Source organism: Rhododendron vialii, chromosome 10a, assembly GCF_030253575.1.
Source record: "Rhododendron vialii isolate Sample 1 chromosome 10a, ASM3025357v1".
NCBI classification, from domain to species: Eukaryota; Viridiplantae; Streptophyta; class Magnoliopsida; order Ericales; family Ericaceae; genus Rhododendron; species Rhododendron vialii.
Genome location: NC_080566.1, coordinates 32,648,431 through 32,675,764, shown reverse-complemented (window position 1 = coordinate 32,675,764; position 27,334 = coordinate 32,648,431). Strand labels below are relative to the sequence as shown.

Genomic DNA, 27,334 nt, shown 5'->3' with positions numbered 1-27,334 from the left:
CGATTTTTTGGAACCCGAGATGACTGCTTTTTGCTTCCTTCCTTTCCTCAATTTTTTTTAAACTGACAGCACACTATCTTCCATGCATAAAAGGCAAATTCCACACTCTCTGCCCTCCTCCTAGGTTCCGACAACACCATTGTATTATTTGTTGTTTTTCTTGTATTTTCGAATCGATGGAGTTCCAATTCTTTGTATTTTGTATGTTTACTAGTATATAAATGCGATTATCTTGCTCGTCAAAAAAGGGCAAATTCCTATTCATTCGTGACTATATATCGAACTTACTTCCTGTACCCAAACTAGGCAGCTGGGGTCGTTTCCTGGTCGAGAGGATTGGGGAGTAGAATTAGGGCCGCTTTGGTTCACTTTTTGTGTATTTGTCTATTTCAAGAAATATATCAAAAGTAAAATTACAATTTAGCAATATAATCTCTTTTTCTTTTTCTCTTTTTTGTGCTAAGTTAAGAAATACTAATCGATAGAGGAAGCCTCACGCACTAGCTGGCCCTTTTCAGTCTACAACTTGGTAAATTTTCAACTCGAAAAGCCATTGCATTAGTATTGGATCATGAGAGAGAGAGAGAGAGAGAGAGAGAGAGAGAGAGAGAGACCTCTAGGGGAACCCCCAGGTTTCCCTGGTGGTTATTTTATTTATGGGGAAACCAAAATGATTTAAGCATCAAGTTTTCTTTTTACAACATACAAGAACCAGCTATGAATAGCAAATAAATGCCTATACATAATGCTAAATATATAACTCAATAAATAAGAATGAATAATCTCTAATATGGTACTAAGAAACAGAACACCTTTCTGGTATGCTAAGCTTTGCTTTCCGGCCCTAATTGTGCGCGTGCCGCGACCAGCCGTAGAACAGTTAAATTTGAAAGTGCTCGCACCACCACACATCCAGGACATGACGACGAATTGTATAAGAGAAAATAGCAGAAATGGTGATTGACAGTATCAACTCACTGCTTAATTGCACGAAGCTCCCACTTGCCTTCACCGTCAATAAATCGTAGTTCCGTCGAATGGAATGGTATTAAAGCGGGACGCTGTGAGAAGCAAAAGATCTGGCTATATCAGCTGGAAAAAATGGATAACATATGAAACAGCAAAATAAGTGTATCACAGCAGATATCCAAGGATATCAATGAGTGACGTTTTGCCATAGTAGCATGCTCAGTTATAGGGACTCTCCTAAATTCGGAGTGATGCGTCTGATTGCATCAGTAGTGAACATACAACCACCATGTTTACATAAAACTTTGCATGGGTCTTTCCTTTATACGTATTATGTATCTAGTATTAAGCATGGTTCACATTGGAAAAAAATAAAATAATATTTAGTCATAATGAAATCAAACCTCTTGGTGTCCCTGGGATCAAGTTATTAGATAAATCAGACACTATCGCATACATATCCGCACCCAACCCCGGACCCAGTCCATGTAACTGTTGTAACAATTGGTGATCTAACATAGCATAAACGCATTAGTCTCTGGATGTCTAAGAGTTCCAAGTCTCTTCTTTCGCATTTGTCTCCCATTTGGTTTATGCTTCTCACCTCATCATTTTGTTTCTCTCTATGTTTGTATCCCCATGTGCAAGAAGGGGTTGCATGTGAGGAAGGGTGCTGAAATGGCTTGATATAAATCGTTGGGTAAATTTTCTAACATCTTAAAGTTGTGGGCCATTTGGTGATCTAAGAGTAATATGTTATGTGTTAAAGAGTTTGTAGGAGATTAATCTGTCACATTATGATGTAGAGCACGCTAAGTTGTATAGTAATATGTTCTAGAAGGCAATTGATTAAAGAAATCCACCAACTTCAGTGCAACACAAACTAACGGTGGCCATGCTTTCGGGCTATCATTTACTTACCTGGGAGGAGGTAACAACAGTGATCCCCATTTCACGTGCTAGCCTATAAAGGTGCTCTTCGACATCAACACTTGTGGCACTGCAATTAGCAAATCATTGAAATGAAAGAATGAGATATCACGAAAGAATGGAGGAAAGAGAAAAAACTGCGATGTCGTTTTGTTGCATACTTGGTGCACTCGTCAAGAATGCCGAATTTCGGCTTGTGAAAGAAGAGGCGTGCCTTGAAAAACAGAAAATATCATGTAAACAAGAAGTTAAAACGATCCATGTCTGATTGGAGAATCTTATTTGTTTGAACAATAATGGGGTCAAGGAGGTACATGTTTAAGTGAAGCTTACCATGCCTAATCTCTGCTGCTCTCCAAGAGAGAGGATGTCTTCCCAGTTCTGGCTAGTATCCCAACCACCTTCTCTTTCCAGGAGATAGAGCAATTTAACATTCTCTAGAATCGCTTTTAAACGCCCATCAAGAATCGTTGTGGGGGGAACTGACATTTCACCTGAATTTAGTATCATTATGCCACCAATAATGTACATAGAAACAATTCTGAAACTCATAAGCATATAAACCAACATACGGCCCAAAACTGCTGTGCTTTGAATTTATGAGAGATTTGAGGGGGTTCATAACATCCAGAAAGCAAGCTGATGTTCAGACCCCAAAAAAATTGTATGAGATTTGGGGAGAGAAAAGGATCACTCCAGTACCGTACTCATTTCTTAAAGAATACGTCTACATCGTCCCTTGGCAAGGTTGAGCTGCACCTCTCTAACTGGTGAAAAGTGGTTGGTGTCCACTAATGGGTAAAAAACAGCTATGCCTAGATCAAAGGGCAGAAGAAAGACTCAAAATAATGTCCTTCAAGACCTAGACTATAGAAGGATTCTTTCCCGCTCCCGCCACGCCTGGCGGGCAAAGAATTAAACAATAAGAAAGAGGTCAAGAATTAACAAATCAGCAAAACCAAAGCCTGAATTTGCTTAACAATAACCAAATGGGTGGGCTTTGGTTTGATATGTGTCAATACTTTATCACTTTCTTTGGTTCAAGTCTCTTTCTGTTGAATGGAAGAAACCAGGTTCTCCATGAACTTTGGCAATTTTTAGATCGGATAGTGGCCAAGGACAAGAAAGACTTCTGCTACGACAACTGTACCGGAGTGATGGCAAGGAGATTTCCACCAAAACAACAAACAAAGAATGTTCAAAAGTGGAAATCAGAAGCACCAGAGGGAGTGAAACATTCTAATTTCAGAGGAAGAATAATTAAATAGGTAAAAGCAAGAGAAAACAATGCAAAAGAAAAAAACAGATATAGGGAGACTTACCATTTCTATACAAAGCTAAGGTCCTTTCCTCTGCTTCCTTGAGAGAGAGTGGATATATGATTTGATCCCTTAGAGTTCCTAAGCACGTATAAGGTCGCTGCGGAATATAAAAGATGCCACAACCGCATCCAGACTCTTCATCAAGCTGTTGAGATGGCTTGACAAGTCTTCCACTGACAACTGGCCAAAGGCCTCGAAGGACTCTGAAGACAGAACTTTTCCCACTCCCGTTTGGACCTTCAAAATTGCATATTATCAGAGTTGTAATTGCAGCACAACTTGATCTAAGGATATAACACTAACCAGTAACAAGCAGGCTTTTCCCTGGTACTATATCACAAGTCAACTTTGTAGCCAGCATTTTCTGTGCGGGGCTAACAATATCAACCTTGGAGAAGGAAATGATATCAGTAGAGAGAGGTTCTGTCAATTGAATTGGCGATTCATCAAAAGCAACCGGATCATCTGTATGAGCAATGACTTTAATCAGCTGGAATGCACAACTCACGAGTTTCAATTTGACACTAAAAACCACCAAACTCGACTAAACAATGGAGGTGATAATCACAAAAGTTTTTATTTTTCATTTACAATACCGGAACACTGAACATGGAGTAATACTTTGTGGTAATTGTCATTATGCTATTCCCCAATGGTAATTCAAACTTTATGTCCCCTAGGTTCCACCGAAGTCTCTCTATTCAACCTAATTATCAGTAATACTCTATAACTTACATTAGCAATACACAAGATCTTTTGTTTCTCTTTTGCATTATATTGCGGTATCAAAGGATTGGGGTTTGATTGATTGCACTGGTCGCCTCCATCACCAGTTTGACTGCTTCCGTCCTCTTCTCCTATTGACTAAGAATAGAGCAGCACGCACGCACCAAAGAACACACTCAAAGTGTGTGTCATACAGAAATTTCTCTTTTTTATCTGGGAAGTAATAAATTTATGTGCGGAGGAACTCAACTTAACTCAGCCAGCCTCGTCCCAGTTACTCAACTCAACCCAAATTCTACTTGGCCTCCCTCTAATCCTGTGCTTTATTACGTTTCTTATTGCAATGTTATTTCTAAACTTTTGGATAGCGTTCAAAATCTAAACGTGGAAATTAGGAAAAGAATTCAAATGGCTCACAATAAAGAGCAGGGTTTTAAAAAACGGCCGTTGCGTAACATAAAGATCGTTACGTAACGTGTTTTCAAAGGTCTGAAACCGTTGTGGGTGAAAATAGCGGCGTTGCAAAAATTCACGTGCGTATCAACCATTACGCACCGCATAGAAGTCCATAACGCCTACGAAAGACTGAGAACAGCTGTTCTTTTTTTTGTTCTTACTTACAGACTTCTATATACTGCTTAAAACATTCAATTTGGTCATAAATCAGAGCATATGTGTCAATAAATTTTTTAGCATTTGCTAGTGCTTGAAAAAAATTCACGAGTGTAGTGTCCGATTGCCATTACACATTGACCGATACTCCCGATATCCGTTGCTTGCGCGCGCGACCGTTACACCGACTGACACCACGATTTAAACCATGCTCCAGAGGCTCTAGTTCTGTTGCCCAAGTGCTCCTACTTCAGAGGCTCTAGTTCTATTTTTATTTGGATAGATTAAAGTTCATTACCCCTTCAAGGTTAGGCCCGAAAATACGTTACGCCAACAAGCTCTTCTAAGACACCAAAAACATAGCAAGAGGATCTAAAGATTTCAACATCCTAGAAAAAGGTTGTACCCAGTGTCATTGGCACACAAAAACTTGCAAAAAGAAGAGACAAGGGACGCACCTTTTTGAGCAACATCAAGAAGCTCCTCCAGCTCAAAAATTCGATTTATACCTCCAGAGAGTTCAAGGTACTTCCTATGTAGTTCAAGAATATCACCAAAAGCCATGAAGCTTTGGGATACGACAGATGCTAAGAAACGCAGTGCATGAGCCAGCTCGCCTGAACAAAAATTAGAAGTACAAAACAAGCAACCTTCATATTCTCAATAAATGAATCATTATCTCTCCAGGTTCACCAATATTCTACTTGTACTCACCTTGAGTGGAAGTTGAGGCCCGGTCTCCCTTGTGTTCCATAGCATACAACAAGCTCAAGCCCCAAGTAACGTTATGCGGGAGTTGCTTGGTGATAAAGTCATCAAGTATACCAAATAACCATTTCTTCTTAAGAAGTATCTTAGAGTGATCAAGAAGCTCCTGGAATCTTGATTCGACCATCTGCTCGTCACAAAGAGCACCACTAGAAAATATCAGGATGATATAGTGTTTTGGCAAAGAAGTGGCCTCCAGGATAAATTAATGACAATAATATGCTGAACCATGATTCTCATTATATATCCAACTTCATATCGTTTTTTTATATTCTTCAAGTAGAAGACACTGGCCTCTGTAGAAAACAGTTTCTGGCCTTTCCTCTTGTCGCATTCAAAGACTGGATGGAGATACATTCCTCACAGCATCAAAGAACCGTGACCAATATTGAAAACAAGCCCAAACATTGAAATAACATTTCTTACAGAAAAAAACCTATGTTATGGGAACTAGGTGCAGGTGTATATCTATGGGTTGGACACATCAAACTCCAAATTTTAGGATACACGGAATCAGCATTCAACAGTTACATACATGGTAAGGAAGTCGTAGTATATTGGGATATTTTCATATATTGACGTACAATTTATTTGTGATACATCATCCAGCATACAACGATTCTGACAATAATCTCAATATACTTGCTATGATTTTCCAATGCACTACATATCCAAAGGATAGACCTATCAATTCAACATTTCAATGTATAAGCTCCTCAAACAGCCTTATCTTCTCTCACTTGCAAATTACAGCTCAATAACTCCTTACATTAACCCAAAAAGCATCCCAATGCACTATGAGAATCGCGTCCCCCTAAAAACAATACCTGAGAAAGCCACTACTAAGGCTGGGCAAGTGATATACAATAGAAGACTATAAGATCAACTTGTTAACGACCGTGAAATATAAATAGCCATTTTCAACAACAAATATAGGCATTCAAGAACCCTGCCAAAAAAATCAAACTCCTACAACAATGAAGTAACTCAAGAACATTGTTATCAGACCCAAACTTGAAACATCAGGAATAATATCAAATTCAAGAAACCTACCATTTTCTCTCGGGCACCACCCCCAAAAAATGCAACAGATTCAGCATGTGTACGCAGTCTCTCATGAATGAACCTAATTAATACGTGATATAGTAGGTCAGACTGCTGTTCAGTAATATAGCTCTTAAAATAAGAACAGTAGCAAATATAAAATGACCTAAAGCTTCCTTCAAGTTGTTGTTCTCGACTGGCCAGGTCACCAAAATCAGGAGCAACACTTCTTAGAAAACCTAGACCAAGTAACATATAAGCATATAAAATGGCAACTCCTCTCCTTCCAGTCAGCAGCTTCATTCTCCAGGTGAACCTAAAGAATTGCACATTTATTAAGATAAGAACATTTAGGGTTATCTCCACATATCAAATACTTCTAATGAATCAATAGAAAGCTCACCCTAACCCCCGTAAAGAAGACAATCATAATTGCAAACACACTCACCATAAAATGTCAACAGATGGCTTTACCATTCCCGTAACCAGCCCTGACAGGTCAGTGGTTAACTTCTCAAGGTCTTGAGTTAGCCTCTGATCTGCATCAATATTCATTCTCGACATGTGGATCACCTGCAAAAAGACACAATTGCCATCATTTTGACAACATCTAAATCATCTGGCATCCTAAAGTTTGAAAGCGTACAGCTCATATCTCATTGATCAAAAGCAGAAGCCAAAATCTTTTCTAAAATTCAGAGTACAGCATGAATTCAATGCACTAGAAAAATATATCTTTTCGCAGAGTACTGCGTGAATTTATCAAGGGTGGTCCAGCATACGGAAAAGTAGCTAATGAACAATAAATGGTGCGATAGCATTTTTTAGGGAAGGAAAATGAAGCATGGCTTAGCAAGAGAACAATCCAAATTGTAAGTTCCACTGAGATAAAGATGTCAAATTAAACAGAACAAGGGAATCCTACATCAAATTAACCTTGTAATATGCATTCTTTCTCAAGTAGTTCTTCAGTAAATGTTGTGTCAACCGAAACCTCCATCCAAGGGCAAGCCTCGCTGTCAAGTGTCTATAGAACAAGAAACACCAAACAAGGATTTAGAGATGAAGACCTCCATTGTGCGACAAACTTAAGATGTTAAAAAGCTTCAGGAACAATTTGACCATCTAAAGGATCCGAGTTTCTCAGAAACCTTTTCTCGTTTTTTGATAAACATCAGCCAATTTCATAACTAAGCTTATTAAGAAGAAAAACTGTTCTTATTTGATCAGATCATTCCCATTCAAATTATCAGGAAAAAAGATTAATATTTAGCATTAGACATGAAATGATCAAGCATGGGAGAATTTTGGCACAAATTTCTCAAATTGTCAATCACCATGCCTATTGAGTTCAGGATGAAGGAGGTAGGTTTTCAGAATTCTGAATGTGACATACGAATAGAACCATGCTAATCGAATGCAATTACAAGTTTCCAGTCGAAAAGAAGCCAAACATGAGTTCCATCCAATGCATGCAAGGAATAGTTTACCTCAAAGAAGGTGCAACGAAAGAAGATGCAGCACTCTGAAGAACACTGATACCAATCAACCGAATGAAGGCGTCCTTATCTTGCTCCAAGACATACTTTACAGTGGTACCTAAAAAAATTAGCTTTAATCAAGGAATTCAATATTTGCTTTAAATAAGAAAGAAGAAAGAAGAGAAAGAAAAACCATTTAGAGAGGCAATGCGGTCTGATATCCACGTTCGCGAGATCACAAGTAAAGCAACTGCAAGGAGTTGTGCTCCCTGTTTATCAAGCATTGTGGGTACCTGAACAAGCAGCCGCAAGGATCAAAATTGCATGTCAAGAGTGTTCGTTTCACTCAGCTCAGATAATTCAAGATATGAGAGAAGCAAAAGAAACAGCAGAACAAATTAAAATTCAGGGAAAGAGCAGTAATGTCAATTAACTCATGAAGATAAGCCAAATTACTGATTGATTGAAGCCCCCTTTGGCCTAACTTTTTGTCGCGGTCTTTTTTTGGTTTTTTTCTCTTACTTCTTAGTAGATTTAGTACAAATTTTTACATCATTTTGACTGACTTTTGGGGTCTTTTTGTCGTCTTATATGTACTTTTTTTTCCAACTTTGGTCAATATTATTAAAAAAATTCAATTCCACTCATCAAGACAAACGATGTGATGTAAAAATTTGACCCAAATCTAGCAAGAATTAAGAGAGAATAACCAAAAAGACGACGCTAAAAATTTGGCCACAGGGGGCCTCAGTACGAGAATTGAAGCCTACATATCTTTCCAAATAAGGATTCTAAAGTTGATGTTCTCGAGAACACCAAATAACAGTAATCAACAAAATATGGCGATGCTGTTAAAAAAACACACACAATATTGCAATGAATAGGACAGTATCACAACAGAAAGTAGACTGATCTAACCAATAGAACAACCAAAGTGCAATATGTAGAAATTCAGGCGATAATAATTAGTAACATCATCTTACGATAAGCAATTAAGCACTCGGACCAGTTTTCCCAACCTTACGCCCCTCCTCTGCTCCTTACGAGGGGATTTATATATCTTGCTCAATTTTTTAGGTCTTAATGTGCTGCCTTTTGTTATGACTGGGACAATAAATATTGCCTTCTATTAGACGTATTGCCGAACATTCACAGAAAGGAAAATCTAAACAGCTATGGCATATTGGAACCATTTTCAGTATCGTATCCTTATCCCGTATCCGTGCTTCTTAGCAGCTAACTGACATAATATTGTTCTTAGTAAGACACAATATACAGGAACATGATATCTATATAGAACACAGAATATGTAGAGCATCATCCCATTAAGTGCAACAAACAACAGTTCCATGCTTAGTGCATGGAGTCTTGTCTTTTGGATGCTTGTGCAGACAAAATGATTGAACAATTATGAAGTCAAACAACATGATAGACTTAGTCTCCGCTAACTGTTATGTAGGTAATGAATTTTTTTTTTATCGGCGTTTATGTAGGTAATGATTGAAGAAATACCAAAGAGTAAGTTCACACTAAGTCACTAACATTGCCAAGTCAAGTGAAACATTCAACTACCACCGTTACAACTGGGGAAAAGACTATATTAGTGAAATTTTAGCCAGCATATTCCATAACTGAAAAAGTTCACAAAAAATTAATACATGATCAAAGAGGTGATAGATACAGAAAACATGTGCATAGAGTTTAATAGGATTGCACACTAGCAGTTTCCATTCAGATTGTTTAACCTAACGAAGCTATCAATCTTACAGATCTCATCTATTTTCTCATAACGAAAATCAAAATGCAAGTTTTAGTGAACTTTTTCAGTTATGGAATGTGCTGGTTAAAATTTCACTAATACAGTCTGTTCCTAGTTGTAACAGTGGTAGTCGAATGTTTCGCTGAACTCACTCTTTAACATTTCTTCAATCATTACCTACGAAACAGTTAGTGGAGACTAAGCCTATCATGTTGCTTGACTTCATAATCATTCAGTCATTTTGACTCCACAGGCATCCATCCAGAAAACAAGATTGCATGCGCTAAACACGGAACTGTTGTCCGTTGCACTTAATGGGATGATGCTCCACATATTCATGTGTTAGTATATAGATATTATGTTCACGCATATCATGTCTAAGAGCAATATTATGTCAGTCAGCTATGGTTGAGATTTAGAAAAATCTAAGGGCTGGATACTGTCTTACTCATGCCGTGGAGAGGTTATTTAGTGCCCCTGGGGCCTACACACTTTGTCTTTGGGCCCCACGCCATTGTGTGGTGGAAAAGAGGCCTGGGGCATCACATGGGACGTGGCGGTGCCTGAGGAGCACTGATTAATTTTTTCATGTGGTCAGCTCACGGCGCCTGGGTTCAACCAGGTCAACCACCCTCTCTCCAATTTAAGGTCGTTCTCGTTTGATCAACAAAAGTAAATGGAATCCATGAGTCTTTCATCTATCAATATCAGAATGATTGTTTTCCGTCTCTTGACCAATTTTTAGATTGGTTTGAGCTTTTCCAGTCACATAGGAGTGCAAGTGAATAGGGTCTATTTGTCGTGTGGCCTTTTATTGTATACACATTCCCTAAATGCCTTTTAGGTAATATAATCTTTCACTTATCAAAAAAAAATTGCACAACTTAGGAAGGGGCATGTATCCGCTAAAGACTTCAGGCAAAGGAAAAGACTTCATGCGGAGAGGTTTACACGTCATTTTTTACGAATTAAATAAAAAATGGCGTAACACATCATACGAATTCCAATCACTAACATTTGCAAAGAAAATAATACATAGATTTTTTGGAAATTACTTTTGTAATGGTAATAAACCAAACAAGGAGAAACAAAAAGAAAAAAAAACCAAAATGAATAGCTGAACTCAACTTTGGTTTGTCAAGTGCTACGTTGTGTTTTCAACTCTAAGTCAGTTCAGCCAAACACAAGTACTAAGTTAGTAAGTTAGCTAAATGCAAAAGAAAAGCCTCTACACGAGCACACAACTCCAAATGTCCTCTGAGAGCATAGGATAAAGTAGAAGCCCGAGGTTCTGACAAATACAGGACAAACATGCTAGTTTTAAAGATCAAAAGGAAAAAATGAATCATCCATATAGATAAGAATCCTGGATTGTGCTCAAGTCACCCTGAGACTGATTTTGTTCACCCTCATTTAAAGAAGGTGGACATTACCCTCACTTTGTTTGGTGGAAATTGTGTAGGGTCCACGGGATCAATACACATTTTGTAAATAATGGGGTTAGTTTGTGGTGGGACCCACACTTTTCCCACCAATTAGAGTGAAGGTAACGATCACCCTCTTTTAAGAGGTTGAACAAAATCATTTTCAGTCACCCTTGCTCAAAATCAGATTGAAAACACAACCCACCACCTTGTATAAACATCAAAAGCATTTCTAAAATATTTACAAGACACTACTAAGAAGTCTACTTCCAGCCGAAGACACTCACCAGTATTTTAAACATGGCAGCTACTCTCAGTGGTAATAACCTTGGAGCACTCTGGAGTTGTGGAACGACAGGCAATTTGACATCACAGTCCACAAAGGGAGATGACGCTATTAACTCTGGAGTATATGATTGTGACTTTCCGTTTGCGAATGAAGAATCCTGGATATAAAATTGCAATTAACAAGTGGAAAAAGCATAGCTAGATTCCATGACATGAGCAAAACAATACTTTCACATAAAAAAATAAAAAAAAATGAGAGTTCTCAGTCCTTTCATTGAGGGCTGCACCTTTCTGGTATTGGCAAACGCACGTTGAACAGCAATTGCACCACTTTGGCGTTCCGTATCAGAAAGCTTCATTGTATTAACGTCACATTCAGTAATAACTGGAGAATCATCCCTGCAGATTTCGAGAATGTAGAATAAATTACTATCAGCAGTTCACGTAATGAATGGACATCAATTACTAAGTGACAAAAATCCCAACCTCTTGTAATAAACACGCCAGCCTCCTTCTCCATCCAAGGAAAGGACCACATCATGAAATGCCACTAACGCTGGGCGATGGGATATGGTGATGCAAGATGTTCCCATTGCTCGGACTTTTGCACAAAAGCGTTCCTCCATATCAGTTGTCACGGCACTGGTGCATTCATCAAGAATAGCAAATTTGGGTTTATGGTAGAAGAGCCTGGCCATTCCTAATCTTTGTTGTTCACCCAGAGAGAGTTCATCGCCCCAATTTATCTCCTTTTCAGGTGGGTACCGTTCTAATAGGTACTCAAGGTCAACCTAGAAATGTCATAGGAGTTCCCACAAAAAAGTTATTCAAAAGCAAGTCTTCGACTTTATAACTCATTTGAAAAATGAGATGACTGAGTACCATCACATTCTGACATCGACAAAAATGACATGATTAGAACTCTTACATTTTTCAACAGCTCAACCATTGCACTGGATGTCAGTGGCTCAACCTCTTGATCCGCAGTAAGAGGATAGATTAACTGGTCGCGTAGGGTTCCTACTGCTGTGTATGGTCGTTGCGGCACATAGAAAATTTCCTTATTGAGATCAGAACCGACTCCAGGTTTCACAATATGGCCAGACACCAGTGGCCAAAGCCCTCCTAAAACTCGGAAAAGTGAGCTTTTGCCGCTACCATTCGGACCTTTGAAGGAGAATGCAAAGTTAATTCCAATCTTAAAAATTCAACCCATAAGCACGCATAAGCAAATCAATATTTTAAAACCATCTACACTGCAACAAACTCCAGAGATCTTCATGCAACATTCCTATTTAGGTACAAGCAAGAAGCAATCCTAAGTTCCGATAAGGACTAAAACTCTGCCCCAAGGGGATGACTGGAGACACAACTCTAGCAACAATCACCATGGTAGAAGCTTTATATGATATTATACCAGGAATAAGTGAAGGGGGCACAAAACATTAGTTGCAATAACCAACAGGAAATGGTAAAGTACTGGATTGAATTTTGAATGCACAAACAGATCTGGAGTTAAAGAGATTACCCGTAATTAATAGATTAGATCCTGATTCAACCTTAAGGGTTAAATCCTCCACCAAAACATTACCAGTTGGGGTAACAACCTAGAAGACAATTGGGTAATAAGAACATAATAATGAACAAAGAAACCAAAAACAGGGCAGATAATTTTTCACGTGCCTTGACATCAGAAAACTCGATGTAATTAGCTTCGGTAACATAATTCCTACTCCCATTTCTTCGCAGAGAAGGTGTATCTTGAACAATTAGCTCCCTTGATATGGTCATCAGTTCATGAATACGATCTGCATAACCACTGCATATGATAAACGCCCATAAAGTGAGCTACTGAAATACACACTATTTGAACATGCTTCTTTCCTTCCACTACTATGTTCCCATATGCCCTTAAAATCTGTACAAGTTTGTAACTAAAAATACATTGCAAGGAAGTACTACAGCAAACTAATCAAATGAAGGAACAAGAACCAAAATGCTGTGGAGGTTTGTCATAAGTAATCAAAACTCGGCGTAAAAATATAGAGACCAAGGATGTTCATTTCCAAACAAAATAACTGCGTACGGTAACTCAGCGAAGAATTCAACATGACAAAACACTTCTCGATAAAAAGGAACGTAAGAACCTGAACAATGAATATAATGTCAAAATTCTCTAATACCCCAAATTCGGTGATGAAAATGAGACATTGAAAGCATAAGTTCCTAAAGTGGTTCATACTAAAATCATGAAAATGTGAAGGATCAAGCAATACCTAAGTCGATTTAGCCGCCTTGAACTAATGGAAAGGGTTCCAAGGGACTGAAACAGTGATATTATAACACTAGTATGATATCGTAGATTGCTCAACATCTCTGCCCTTCCTAAAGTTGAAGTGTCAGGTCTTAGGTCACCAGAAAAGAAGGGCTCAATAATCAAGATAACAGCAACCGTAGCACCGAGATACTTAAGCAAGAAATCTTGGATCATGCCAAACCACCAGTGGTCATGAAGAACAACGCTCATATGCCGAACAAGAGTTTTAAACTTCTCCTGAATATGAGATTCTTCTCTAGTTTCACCTCCATAAAATGCTATGCTCTCAGCATGAGTCCTTAATCGTGAGTGAACCTGCCGATACTCCCCTTCCAATTGTTGCTCTTTAGACATTAGTTTCCCGAATGCAGGGGAGAAGTTTCTGATCATTGTCCCCGCTCCTAATACATAGGCCTGGAAGAAAACATTATATTCTGAGATGACTAACTCCTAAAAGAAATACTCAGCAAGATAAGGTCCAAACCAAACCATCAAAAAGAAAAGCCCAATTGAAGTTGTACAAAATCATCTAGAATCAACTCCACAACTGTATTTGAAGAGTTAAAGCAGATCAATGATAGAGATTTACCAGTATCCAGAAAACATATTTTGGGCTTGCGTAAGAACACAGGCGCCAAGTATAGAGCAGACCATCAGTAACGGCTATAAGATCCTCCTGTACAAGGTCACTTAACTCGGAACAGAACCTTGGCACATCACTAGCAAACCTTTGTTCTGGATTAGGTATCCGACCATCAACATGTGATATTTTGTAGTACACCATGTTCTGAAACCAGAAAAAATGTCAATCACCAAACAAAAAAGCTAATGCATTCATGAGGAACCGTATGCAGTAAAATAAAACCAGTCACCACAATACAGAATACAGAATACAGAACACATACCAATAAATAAAGTGATATTTTGATGGGGCAAGTAAACTGTGCCATTGCCATATCGGGAAAAAAATATTAGAGTGTAATTATACCTTTTGAAGTTCATTAATCATTTTCAAGAAATTTCACAAAATGAAATGTTATGTTATCTTCACTGAAGGATCAAAACAAGGAAGACTGAGCACAAGAGGGAACATATTAGCCTCTGCAGCTGACTGATGGTGCAGAGAGCTTGAGACATATATAAACTCTTATCAGTACTCAGGAGAATATGGGAAAGTAAAAGGACAAAATATTTCATGAACGGGTTAAACAGTATAACGAAAGAACAATGGAAAATTACAGATTCGAATATGTACAATAACAATATAGGTAAAAAAAAAGTAGGCATCAAACATGCTGACAACTTTATATGCAATTTCTTTTTAAAACATACTGCTTCCAGATGGATTACAAAATTAAAGTGTTAAAACAAAATAATCATAATATTTATAGTCCATTCCCTCCACCATGCGAAAAGAATAGGTCTCTCTATAGGAATCTGCCAAGATATGCATCAACAATGGACATATACTCCCAGAAAAGAATGTTTAATCATCATCCCAAAGACCACTTAGAATAAGGAAAGTACATCAGATAGAGCAGTTAAGTGCAGACCTATATTAGTACCATCTTCCCTGAAGTTTTTGAGGTTGAGTGAACAAGAAAAAGGTCAGCACAACATTTGTCTACCCGTATTTATACATGTATATTATCATGCTTACATACTAAACAGTTCTCATTGCTAAGATTGTAGCAGATAACATAAAATCTTGTACTTTAGATGTGAATAGTGTTCTTTTCTTTTCCTCTCTGATGGAGACTAACATAGTACTTAAAATCTATGTTCTACTCTGTTTAACTAAAAGCACAGTACTTTTCTTCAGCTTCAGATTACACATGTATAGCGCGAGTCTTTGCTAGCTATGGTCAAATACCCAACTCTTTCTGTGAAGATTATGCATATCATTATCCAATCAAGGAACATGGGCTAACCAGGAAAAAAAATACACAAAATGGGGACCAATTAGCAATATCTCTTCTTTTACTTTCATGTCTCATCAGTTCTCTTTGCCATCTGCGAGGATATAATTTTGGAAATAAAGATTTCCACAATATTTGCACTAAAACTTCCGCTGACGTGTGAAACCAATGTTGCTCTAACTATTCCACATCCTTTTCCTGTCAGTATATAGGGAAGTGTGGTTTGGACAAATCAGTAATATCACAGTTGGACTATGATCTACAACTCACCAAACCAATTTTAAAACTCAATATGCTCCATGGATTTGTGCAAGTGTTTCGTTCCGAGTATTTGTCTAACAACTGTCTAACCCATCTAATTACCATGTTCAAGGACAGCGGCACTCAGATATCCATATTTCTTACAGAATATTATTTCTTGTGGAAACAGCATTCACAAGATCTAAGAGAGCATGTCCGTGAAAGGGGAGATTTACGCATAGGTTATGGTAACCTTAATTTACTAAACAAGCTGCTTGTGTAATGTCCAACTATACTCATTGGACGAACATCTCATACCCTTAAAAAGTGTAAAAGTTTGAGATGGGCATTTCATACATTTAGAAGAGTCCATGTAACAGAGAAAAAAACATTCATTAAACTAGATGCTTTGGTCTACATATAAGCTTGTAAAGCAGTTTATAAGTCAGGTTCACCCAGTCACAGGTCAATTTCATCTATCCAAAAACCCCTGTACTGCAGATGCACTTATAAACTGCTCTACAAGCTTAAATGTATTCGAAAATAGAAATCTATTTTCATCCTCTAACAGACAGGTCCACGCTCGAAGAAATTACGGAGATTCCATTAGATAGATGTCCAGTTTAAGAAGAATAGTTGAAACCTTGGAACATGAATTGGCAAACTGGATAAAGGGGGTTTAAGGCTCCATACAATTATTTAAGACCAGAATATTAAATCAAAAACTTAAACTTCAGAAATAGACATTACTGACAGAGCAAAAGCAAGGTTAGCATTCTGCCTCCGCACAAAGATTCTTTTCTGGTGACAAAAAATGTTGACAACCAGCAAGAAGAATTGGGTCAACCAGGAACGGTATGTTAACCATGAGGAGACAAATAGCAACTGGGGAATAATCGGTAGTGAAAAGCCAAGCTACATACTCATGTGAGAACACCTTTTGCAAGGATAGGTTACTTCACAGCCCCTCCATTGCTTAAAATGTTCATATAGATGGCTTTAAAACAGACACACTAAAAGATAGGACAGAAACATAAAAAAGAGGAAAGATATCAACTCTTTTTAGAATAGCAGCACGTGCATGATTATATATACTATGAGTTTTCACATTTTTAGTCCTGTTAACAGTTTACACATTTACCCCATAAATAAGATTTTACCCCATAAACAAAGACTTACCATATAGAAGAACAAATACAGATCAAACACAAATATCTACAGATCTAACCACCAGCATGATGAGACGACTTGCATTGGGCTTGATTATACCCAAATTTCAATGAATGCATATAACCCACAATGCAGAGGAAATTAACTCAACCACTGTTCCAACTTACTGAAAGAAATTAAAGTTAGCCAAGGAGGCCATAACTATTGAAAGATGGACACTTTTCTGGTAATAACTATTACGGCCATAACTACCTGAAAATACTGGGTATGGATAAGCTTTGTCAATATTTTTCTGAACCGGAGGCTTAAAGTCCCTGTTACGTACTTTGATGTAGAATGCAAGGTTGACTGAAGGAAACAAAGTACAAGATTTTCAAAAATCAGACGGAAAAAGATTGGTACGCGTCGAAGAAAAGCAGCACGGAATAGGAATCCTTGCACTTTTGCTAATCTATTGCTCAAAGCAGTTCGCAACACCTGCAAAAAGTATCAAAAAACAGGCATCAAATAAAATACAGTAACCATTCCTTTCTATTATTATACCCAATAACCCATCATGTTCCACCAAATCAGGATTAGATTTGGTCAGATCAAATATTAATAAAACTCAAATGAAAGACTTCAGAAACCAACAATACTTTCCTGCAATTACAAATTGACAGAAAATACAACAGTATTAAATGTTTTGTTTGTGGGTTTAACCAAAAAACAGTCGTCTACAAAAAAACTATAAGCTTAAGGTACATCACAATTTTCATATTATCAAACAGCCGACACCCCAGCCCCAAAACTATAGTCCTCTTTCACAAAACACAGTATTCTAGGAATACCATTCAAGTTTGCATTACGTGGTCTGGATTATTTGCAATCAAATTGGTAGTTTCTAACAACTGGTGAAGTAGATATCTGAGTCTACTATTGCCTTTTGACCATGATTCAAACATCTGAGAAATGAATTGTGCAAACTAACAATATAACCAAGTCTAATGGGTTTCTGCCGAAACTATGCGTGTATCAGGCTCGACCAAGGTAGGATATCTGGTATGTTTCTTAACATACCAAGGAAAAGTGCAAAACCACATCCCGATATTCTAGAATTCTTACATCTGTAGTCCATGATGTCCATCTAATGGATTATCAAGGACCCTAAAACAACCAACGCTGCTTCCATGTTCATTTACACAAATAAAACAAAAAGGAGAGAAGGTTTTGAAATCTAGTGGAACACGTGACGGTGACAAAGGATAATTCTTAAATGTTGTGGGTATCCGCGAACACCGCCACGTGGGACTTACCGGCTGATCCAATCTCCAGCCAGTAAGGCAAGTGAGCTCTTCTGGAATTGTATCACTTCTCATTCCAAACAAGCACTCTAGGCTGCATGTCCCTCCATGCATCCAGATAGGGAACTCTCCATGGAGCCTCCAAAGCATTGCAATACAATGATTGAGGAGATCCTCATGCATCTCCCATTCTCCACGCACTAAATAAGGCTCTCAAGCCTTGTGACTCTTTCCACGACACCCTAGGTCAGGAGCAAGGACTAAATACGTTGCTCAGTACCTAAGGAGGTATGTGTCTTGGAGGCTGGAACAAAGGGATTGTCAAGACTCACCTCCACGTTTGACCGGCCATAGAGGAGGAGGGGCTGTCACCCCTTACACCCACAAGTGCTAGATCCAAACTCATTTTTCCAAATCTCGATCAGAAAGATGAGGAAACAACAGATGTCGGTTTAAATAGTTAGTGCTTGGGGATACAATTGAAGCTCTTTCATGTCAATCAACGCATATATGCCAAGCATAAAGATTATTTTGTCACCCTAGTAACATCAACCTCCAAACCACAACATTTCAACTCGGATTATCATCACATGTGTTTCACATCAACCTAGAGCACAAACTTCATTAACTTCTGTATCCCTCTGCACTTTAATACTCATACCTACATCTTTAGTTTCCCATCACAAGAATCCCATCTACCAAGGCCCAAAATACGGCATAATCTTCAGATCTGACACAAAAGAATTAACCCAAGTGAGTGGATCACTAGATATGAAACTAATCTCCTTTCCTGTTGTACTTATAAAGTCCATCCACCCCAATGATATTTCTTCATTGTTCTCATCAGCCTCCTCCTTCCACTTCATACCTGTTTTGGAGGTTTAGAAAAGTTCAAACTTTTAGTTTAATCTTTCTTGATGATCTTTATGTGGCTAATGATCTGTGGACAGAGATTGAAGTGCGGGTACCTAGGCTTGTTTCAGAATTTGAATTCATTAGTCCTTTTTAACATTTCTAATCGCATCATCAATATCCTGAACATCAGATTTCTTTAGTTTCATTCAATTGTATTCCTTGCTATATGTACCAATTGACTGCCACCCAAAACAAACTTACAATGGTGGTGATTTCATTCTGCACTCACAAAATGAATCAAGAAAGAATCGCCAGAAAAGCAAGCAGAAAACATAATGGCACACCAACGTCGTCCAGATATTGTAGTTTGAGGGGAGACACATTCCAAGTATATGAAACGGATAAATCCACAATGACATGCATTTTGTGAAATCATAACATAAACTTGTGCATAGTTAAAAGAAGCTTACCGCTATGGCAACTAAAGCTAGAATATCCCTTGCACCAATGCGCCCCATACGAGATAGAAGAATTGCAGCCAAAACTTGAAGTGACTTCAATGCACTTTTCTTTTTTTGCCTACTTTTCTTAACAATATTTTCGTTTCCACCCGCCACCTCCAATTGTTCATTATTATCACTGAGCCCGTTGCAATGACCATAAGAATCAGGCTTTTTGCTACCATACCGAGATTGCAGATATGCAGCAGTCCCACCACCAACTATCACGCCGGTAGCAAGTAATAAAATCTTCCTGTAGAAATAAAGGAAAACACACATATGGGTCCTCGATTGACAGATGGGAAGCAGGCAGCGTGCATGAACTAAAAAAGCAAAGAATTGTATGAAGGCACGGCAGGGAAATGGAGTAAGTGCGAAAGATGGCTCCAAAGCCATAAATTTATAGTCCATCAGAGGACCATTCCCAAAATAAATAAATAAAAATTGAGTTACCTACATTATGTTAAATCTTATGAAAAAAATTCACTACCATCTTATAAGTCAAGAACATTTTATACCCCAAACAAACTTCCCAACTTCCACCAACGATGTTGAAGTAGCCAATTTTATGAAAAAAAACCAGGATTATAAAGTTTCTAAGCAAAGCTATCCTTGAATTACGCCACAATAAGCACAATCCAGGAAGATCTGGCTAAACAAAAGACACTCCTTTGGATGTCACTTATTTATCATGCAAGGGAAGTCCACAACCAATAGGAGTGAGGGTAACATTCACCCTCGTTTGGTGAGGGTGAACAAAACCGGACTCAAGTTTTTCAGCATTCCTAGCCAAATACACTCCTTTTTTTTTGGGGCTTTATTCATCTAGAATTATAAAATTATCATTTAAAACCACCAAGAATTAACACATTCATGAATGGTAAAAATTCACATGAATGAGGACAAAGTGATTCACAAATAACCCCCCATCAACGAAAGTCACAATACAATCATATATTTCAGTATTGTATTTCTCAATCACGAGATACTACTGATCCTTTTTTTTTAATAATCAAAACTATGCCCATAAGGGCTTACAAGGAAAATCTCTAGCGAGGGAATAAAACTCGGAGGAGAAGCCACCCATGAAGGAGGTCCTCCAACAGCCTTGGAAGCAACCACATGAGCGAGTTGGTTGGCCTTTCTTCTGACCCAATTGAAATGAATTCCCAGCTCTTCCCCCAACTGCCTTATATCCCCCACTGATCCTAACAAAGTACCACTGATCCTGACAAAGTATTTGGCCACTACCGATCAAAAAAGACTAAGTATTCTGCCAAATGCGTCGATCAACACTAGACGTGTCATACAACATTCATTTGAAAGCACCACCCACCCACAAATTAACAATAATGGCACTTAAAATCCCAAAAAGTAAAAATAGTCCAAAAAAAATTTGGGTACATCGAAAAAAAAAAAAGGGGGAGCGTATTTGGCTAGGAATGCTGAAAAACTCGAGTCCGGTTTTGTTCACCCTCACCAAACGAGGGTGAATGTTACCCTCACTCCTATTTGTTGTTACCAACTTATTTATCATGCAAGGGAAGTCCATATCTATACCTACATCTATATATATACGACTATACCCCTATAATATACACAGGAGTTTCTTCTCCCCAATTTTGTTTCCAGCTTTACCCTATGCAGTTATTCAATCACAATTTTATTGCTTTCATTTGCCAACTAACAGATGCTTACAGAAAATTTTTTCACATGGGACCCGACGTCATCACCTTGCCTCTTCTTTCTTTCACTTACGGTGATGCCGTTATAATCCGCAGGCCACCATTTTCTAATGAACTAAGAATATGGTTAACCACGTCAGTTAAAATACATGACACAGTCAATGACAAAAACAGCAATTGATGGAATAATGAGTGGCGCACTAACCAGTATCAGATATTAGGACCCCCAACAATAATTACAGGACACAACTTCGTACAAAGAGTCTAAGAGCAACAATACTTATAAGCATTTAATGAGTCCAGACCTATATGACTGACAATATTAAGTTAAGTCGTCTTATATCTTAGAACTAAGAACCACAACATTTAATTTTTAATTATCATTATAAATGAACTGATTTATTGGCCTAAAAAATAGTTATAAATCCCTACCATTTGACAATTAAAACGACGAAACAGAAGAGAGAGGAGATTAAGGCAACTAATATATTTGATGGGCATTTGAACAAAAGAAATATAATGAAGGCAACTGGAGACGATGTGGCGGCCAAAACTGCCGATGCTTTCAACGTTTTTAGTAGAGATCGGAGGTGTTCTCAGAAGTTATGTAGAAAAAGATATCTTTACGTTTCTTGGTATCTTTGTCCCTCTTGGTATCTTTATCTCTGTCTTAATTGCCAATAATAAAGGTGACCATTCAAAACATGGAGAATATCAAAGTTAATTGTTGGTGCATAATAATAACATGCTCTTCTAATAACAACCATTCAATGTGATCCAATGTAAATATCAATTACAAACACTTTGCCTTGTTTGGATGGGATTTTGAAAAAAAAATTCGAACTCAAAAAACACTAATTACCCCTACTTTTAATCATTACACTCATTTCTCTCTCTCCTCTTCAATCATTATTTTCATTTCTCTCTCTCTCTCTCCCCACTCATTGCTCATATCTCCAATTATTACCCTAATTTCTCTCTTCATTCATTACTCAAAAAATTTCAAAACACCATCCAAACAAGGCATTATTGATCATAATGTGACAATGGGGCAGCATAACCCATTATGGTATCAGAAATATCATTAATTATAGAAGAAAGAGTAGAATCGTCAGCACCTCTTCGAACCCAAAAGGCTGCGACCACGTTCAGTTAACTGCAATAGCTGAAGAGAAGGCATGTTGACGATGAACCTTCACCAATAAGAAAAAATATCAGTACCTGGGACGGCTTTGTCTTACTTTTTGAGGCGGAAAAAGAACCCAAAAAAAAAAAAAAATCAATATTTATTGACAACAGTTTAATTGGTCATTCCATGAGAAAAAAATACTAGTAACAAGTATAATATTTCAGTGCAATGCGGAACACCATGTACCAAAGATTGTTTTAGGGAGACATCAAATTACTGCAACAGACAAAAATGTTTTGCAGAACCGCATTCCCTCAATAACAGAAGTTCAAAAAAAATTCAGATCGGGGTTCTAAATCATACTAGCATCAGGCGTAATGGTCAAGGATGCAAGTTAACGGCTAAGGAGAGTATTGGAAACAAATTCTTCGAAAACAGTCCGCTCCTTTCCGATTATCAATGGACCTAGACTGCGACTCTTCCAGCAACTATGGGATTAAATCATTTCACATCATACAACATTTGTTTCCTCATGTTTATTTTCCATCCTTGATCATTGATTTCACCAAGAATTGCCTATATACAACTTATGAATACCTAAACATGGAAGCACCTAAGCCCTAAATAAAGCTGCAGTTCTCATCCATTCATCAAGCATCTCCTCAGTCTGTAAAATTTTGTGAACAAATTAGCTAACCTAATTGCTCCATAGTCTCCTACACTCTTTAAAGATTCCATAAGAATTCAATGTCGTCTTACTATGATCCCTATTTTATCCCTTTAGATCTTACCTCAGTTAAACAAATTCAGAAGGCCTTCACCAAACTTATCCAGAACTCTCAAAAAATTTGGAAACAACTCCTCCGTCAACTTCATTTCATCTTCCCTTTTCAGCACTCTCTCATCTTCACTTCTTAATACAATTCCTACATGGATCCTTTTCTACCATTTAAGCACTTCATAGAATTCCTGTATGAACCCTTTTCTCCCTTTCTTATTACCTAGCAAGTCATGTGCATCCATTTCATCAAGTACTTAAAACTTAATCAAGGTCTTTTTAAGCCTCCTTAACCATCTTCTTCACACCATTTTAGTTTTTTTATAGTTTCTAGAAGTTCTCCTTTTCTCATGTGTAGTAGACAAATGAAGTGCCTTCTTGTTCCTAACGGCAAAGTAGGATCGTCCTGCCACCTCCAAGTTTCCTTACGAGCAAAAAACTACCTTTAGATTATCGATGAAACTTTTTCCGCGACTTTTGCAGCAATTACCGGAGTGAGTCTTTCAAAGCATAATATTTGTTTCCTCGAGTTTCTATTTCCATCCTTGATCCTTTCGTTCGAAATCATGTGTATTCAATGTATCAATGCCTAAATAGGCAAGCACCTAAACCCTATACGGGCGGTAGTAATGACCCGATTCTCAAAAAAAAAAACCATTTAGTTCGACAAGCAATTACAAAGGTGAATCCTTCTTTGGCATATCGTTTGAAGACCTAACAAGAAGGTAAGCCTCGATAATAAGGATGAAGGGTGAATAAGTTACAGATTGGTCAATACCTAACCTATCATAACTGCTCTAATTTTCAAATCATTTGACACAGCCGGAACGCTTTGCCATAAATAGGACTTCCAAAGGGCCTAAACAAATATCTCAAAGTACATACGCTAGTGCAGAGATTTCCAGGGTTCCAAGCCAAGGGAAGCTCAAGAAGTTTAAATGAACTAATAGTCTGATTATCAAAAAAAAACTAATAGTCTAATACCCATGCAAGAGAAAGAAGGGACAACAAATGGTTTTTTTCCCAGTCTCCCAGGTTTGCGAGTTCTCTTTTTCAGGTCAATCGTGTGTTTCCCCTCTTGTTTTTTCGCCTAGCCTTGAGGGTTTGTGAGAGTGTTCTTTCTAGGTTAATTATACATTTTGCTCTTGTTGCAATTCACTTGATGACCGTGTTTTCATATGGGCCGTTTCGGGGAGTAGAATGAAATTCGTTGTAACATCTAGTTTTCAGTTAATACATAAGTCAATTACTCACTACCTCCAAAAATCACAAAGTTTGTCTTCTTTTTAATTTGTTCTTTCTAGACTGACTGTGTATTATGCTATTGTTGGGGCTGGGTTTTGCAGATGCCACACCACCCCGCCCCCCCCCCCCCCCAACTATAGCATCTATTAGTTAAGTGGGTTGGGGTGCGAAGAGCAAACCCTCTTTGATCTCCGGGTCAGTTGGATGGGAATGAGACAAAGGGGTTATCTATGAAGCATATGAATTTCCCCTTTCTGTTGGAATAGTTGAAATTCTTCTTAGGGGATTTCCTTTTTCCTTTCCAACATAGAGTTGGAACTTAGCCATGTAAGTTGCAAGTGGACCAGTGTGAAGCTTTAGCTTCGTTGCCGGCCAGAGCTCCTAGCCGATGACCAGCTACCCCTTTCAAGCTCAGCTGACCCGCTTTCTTTCTTTCTTTCTTTTTGTGCCTAACCCCCAGGGTTCGTGCCAAAAGTTATTTCCAGGCTAATTTTGAGTTTCGCAAAGGTTGCAACTAGCTTGCCAAAATCGTGCTTTTTACGTGTGCCATCTGGTGAAGTGTAATGAGCTCCATTAGTAATTCTAGTTTCTAGCTAACATAACTTACCACCAACAAAATTAGAAAACTACCAACACCAAACAACTGCCCAAACATGATTAGGAAGGGCAAAACACTAGTGCCTCGACAGTTTTAATTCCTCCAGCTTTTCAATCAGGCAATTACCTCGCTACCTCAGGAAATCACAAATTATGTCTCAAAATAATTTGTTAAAAAACAATAGTACATGTTTGATGATCAACTACGATATCATTAACCGATTACAAAGAAAAAGAAAAAGAAAAGATAAAACACGAAGCAGAGTCCAATAAAACAAACAGACCTCAACCACCGAGAAGCCTAACAGAAACGATTCCCATGTTGAAGCGCGCACCGAAAGCGAGAAGACGGTGACTTTTCCAACTCTCTCTATCTCTCTCTCTCTCTCTCTCTCTCTCTCTCTCGATATATATGTTTGTTATGACTTCTGAATCCGAATCGGATCGAGCTGGACAGTTGGAGGAGAGTTTCTCGGGAATCAAAATCAGACAAAGAACCGAGATCTTCAAACAACAACTAGTCGTAGTACCTGAATCGGACAGGGTGAAAGCCCTAGAATGTGAATACACGTGCAGTAAGCGCAGGAGTATTAATCATCTTCAATACGTATATGTGACAGCCTCGATATAGCGTATGAGAACCGCACCGAACTAAGACACAGTCCTACCAACGCGAGAGAGAGAGAGAGAGAGAGAGAGGAGAGAGAGAGAGCTTCTTTTTTTTCTTTTTTTTCTTTTTGGAGAAAGAGAGAGAGCGTTATATACGGTAGGGACTAGTCCGGGGATGATTGTATAATTAAGAAAGTAATAATTGCATGGATTTGTTTGTTGGAGCAAGGCCCCGCTCCACTTTCTTCCAAAATCTGTTTTTTCAAAAAAAATATAATTTCAAATTCAAATATAACGAAAATAACAAATGATTTTTCAATTTTTTTGCACCGTTTAAAAGATCTCAATAAGATCTATCAAATAAGATCCATATTGATGAAAAATTATTTACGTAAACACATAATTTTTTAGCTTGAAAAACGAACGGCTTCTGATTTGTTACCTCACAAATTTCATTGCAATAACAGTTGTCCTGTTTGGAGGAATCAATTTTAACACTCCATTTTTTTCTTTATACTCCTCCGTTCCAATTTAAATGTTTTCTATAGAAAACTGTCTAACTTTGACCTATAAAATAAAGTAGTTTCAGAATTAATTTTTATTTTTTTGCGCTTTCAAAGGATCCCAGTGAGTTTTTTCAAACGGTGCCAAAAAAAAAAGAGAAAACATTACAAAAATGCAATTTTTTTTGAGGTCAAAGTCACATGGTCTCCCATAGAAAACATTTAAATTGGGACGGATGGAGTAACATTATTTTTAGTCTGCCACAGGCAAAAAAGATATTTTTATAAAGATAAATGCGTAAAAAGAAGAATTACAATGTGAAAGTCGATTCTTGATTTGGATAATAAGGCCCCGTTCCGATAGCGGAAATAAAAACTTATTTGAACTTGTTTTTTAAATAATTAATTAATTTTTGAATTAAAAGTGATGTAGCATAAGAGAATGACTGATTTCGTAAAAGAAAAAAATAAGAACATTAACGAAACGGTATCTAATTAGTTAGTGGAACTTGCTTGCCACCGCCCTGAGTATCGCTACTGCTTTTTGAATTAACTTTTCAACAACTATCACCGCCATTGGAAGAGAGGTTAGAAATACGAGTGCTGCTATTGGTACATACAATATGTATATACAATGTACATATAGATTTTGTGAAGTCTAATTCGGGTTCCACAAAGATGATCCGAATCGCTCATTATTTTTAAAACATCTCTTTATGGAGCCCTATAAAAAATCAGCTCAACCCGATATAGTTAAGAATTTTTTTTGAATTTGTAAGGGCGAAACTAAGCAGTTAAGTAGTTTCGCCTCCACAAATTAAGAAAAAATCCTTACCGATATCAGGTTGTGCTGATTTTTTACAGGTCTCAAAAAAAAATGTTTGAAAAATAATGGGTGGTTTGAATCAACTTTGTGGGATCGGAACCTTTTTGTCTTGAAAAGAATGGATCCGAAACACTGGATCAAATCTACTAGAATCCATTATTGGCAAGTTATATGTGTTCTGATCAGGCACTTAAAGATATCCGATCAAACTGATTTTTTGCATACTTGTTCAACTTGACGAGCTCTACGAAGTGAACGTTTTCGATCGTCGAACTAAGACCGGAGCGGGACCCCCTGAGCCGGGACAGCACGCTGCTGTCCCTTGAGGGGGCAGCAGCCCCCCTGAGTCCATTTC

At 37.9% G+C, this 27,334-nt stretch overlaps 1 protein-coding gene across 2 annotated transcripts; it reads right to left on the bottom strand.

Moving 5' to 3' along the window:
* Positions 1-617: 617 nt before the first annotated feature.
* LOC131302467 (ABC transporter D family member 1) lies at positions 618-25,766 on the bottom strand. Of its 2 annotated transcripts, XM_058329134.1 has the most exons (27): positions 25,572-25,735; positions 25,326-25,490; positions 22,411-22,485; positions 19,578-19,860; positions 17,222-17,446; positions 14,230-14,427; positions 13,600-14,054; positions 13,007-13,142; positions 12,852-12,930; positions 12,252-12,490; positions 11,810-12,114; positions 11,611-11,722; positions 11,323-11,481; positions 8,046-8,145; positions 7,862-7,970; positions 7,308-7,398; positions 6,820-6,944; positions 6,538-6,687; positions 6,381-6,453; positions 5,274-5,454; positions 5,018-5,176; positions 3,525-3,686; positions 3,222-3,458; positions 2,233-2,393; positions 2,061-2,113; positions 1,891-1,969; positions 618-1,061 (listed from the first exon to the last, which is right to left on the bottom strand). In XM_058329134.1, exons 3-27 carry the CDS (start codon positions 22,470-22,472, stop codon positions 975-977), a joined length of 4,020 nt encoding a protein of 1,339 aa, XP_058185117.1. In that variant the 5' UTR covers positions 22,473-22,485; positions 25,326-25,490; positions 25,572-25,735; the 3' UTR covers positions 618-974. The 2 variants fall into 2 exon arrangements, with proteins under 2 accessions (XP_058185117.1, XP_058185116.1); XM_058329133.1 differs by having other exon boundaries at positions 25,326-25,766.
* Between the last annotated feature and the right edge of the window lie 1,568 nt (positions 25,767-27,334).

What these genes read in the sequence shown, in the direction of transcription:
- LOC131302467 (XM_058329133.1), bottom strand. Translation starts at nt 22,472, where the DNA reads ATGCCTTCTCTTCAGCTATTGCAGTTAACTGAACGTGGTCGCAGCCTT. An exon ending in CGTTTGCCAATACCAGAAAG is followed by an intron (nt 11,482 to 11,610) that starts GTGCAGCCCTCA and finishes TTTTATATCCAG; the next exon opens with GATTCTTCATTCGCAAACGG. An exon ending in TCTTGATGTTGCTCAAAAAG is followed by an intron (nt 3,687 to 5,017) that starts GTGCGTCCCTTG and finishes TTGCTCATACAG; the next exon opens with ATGATCCGGTTGCTTTTGAT.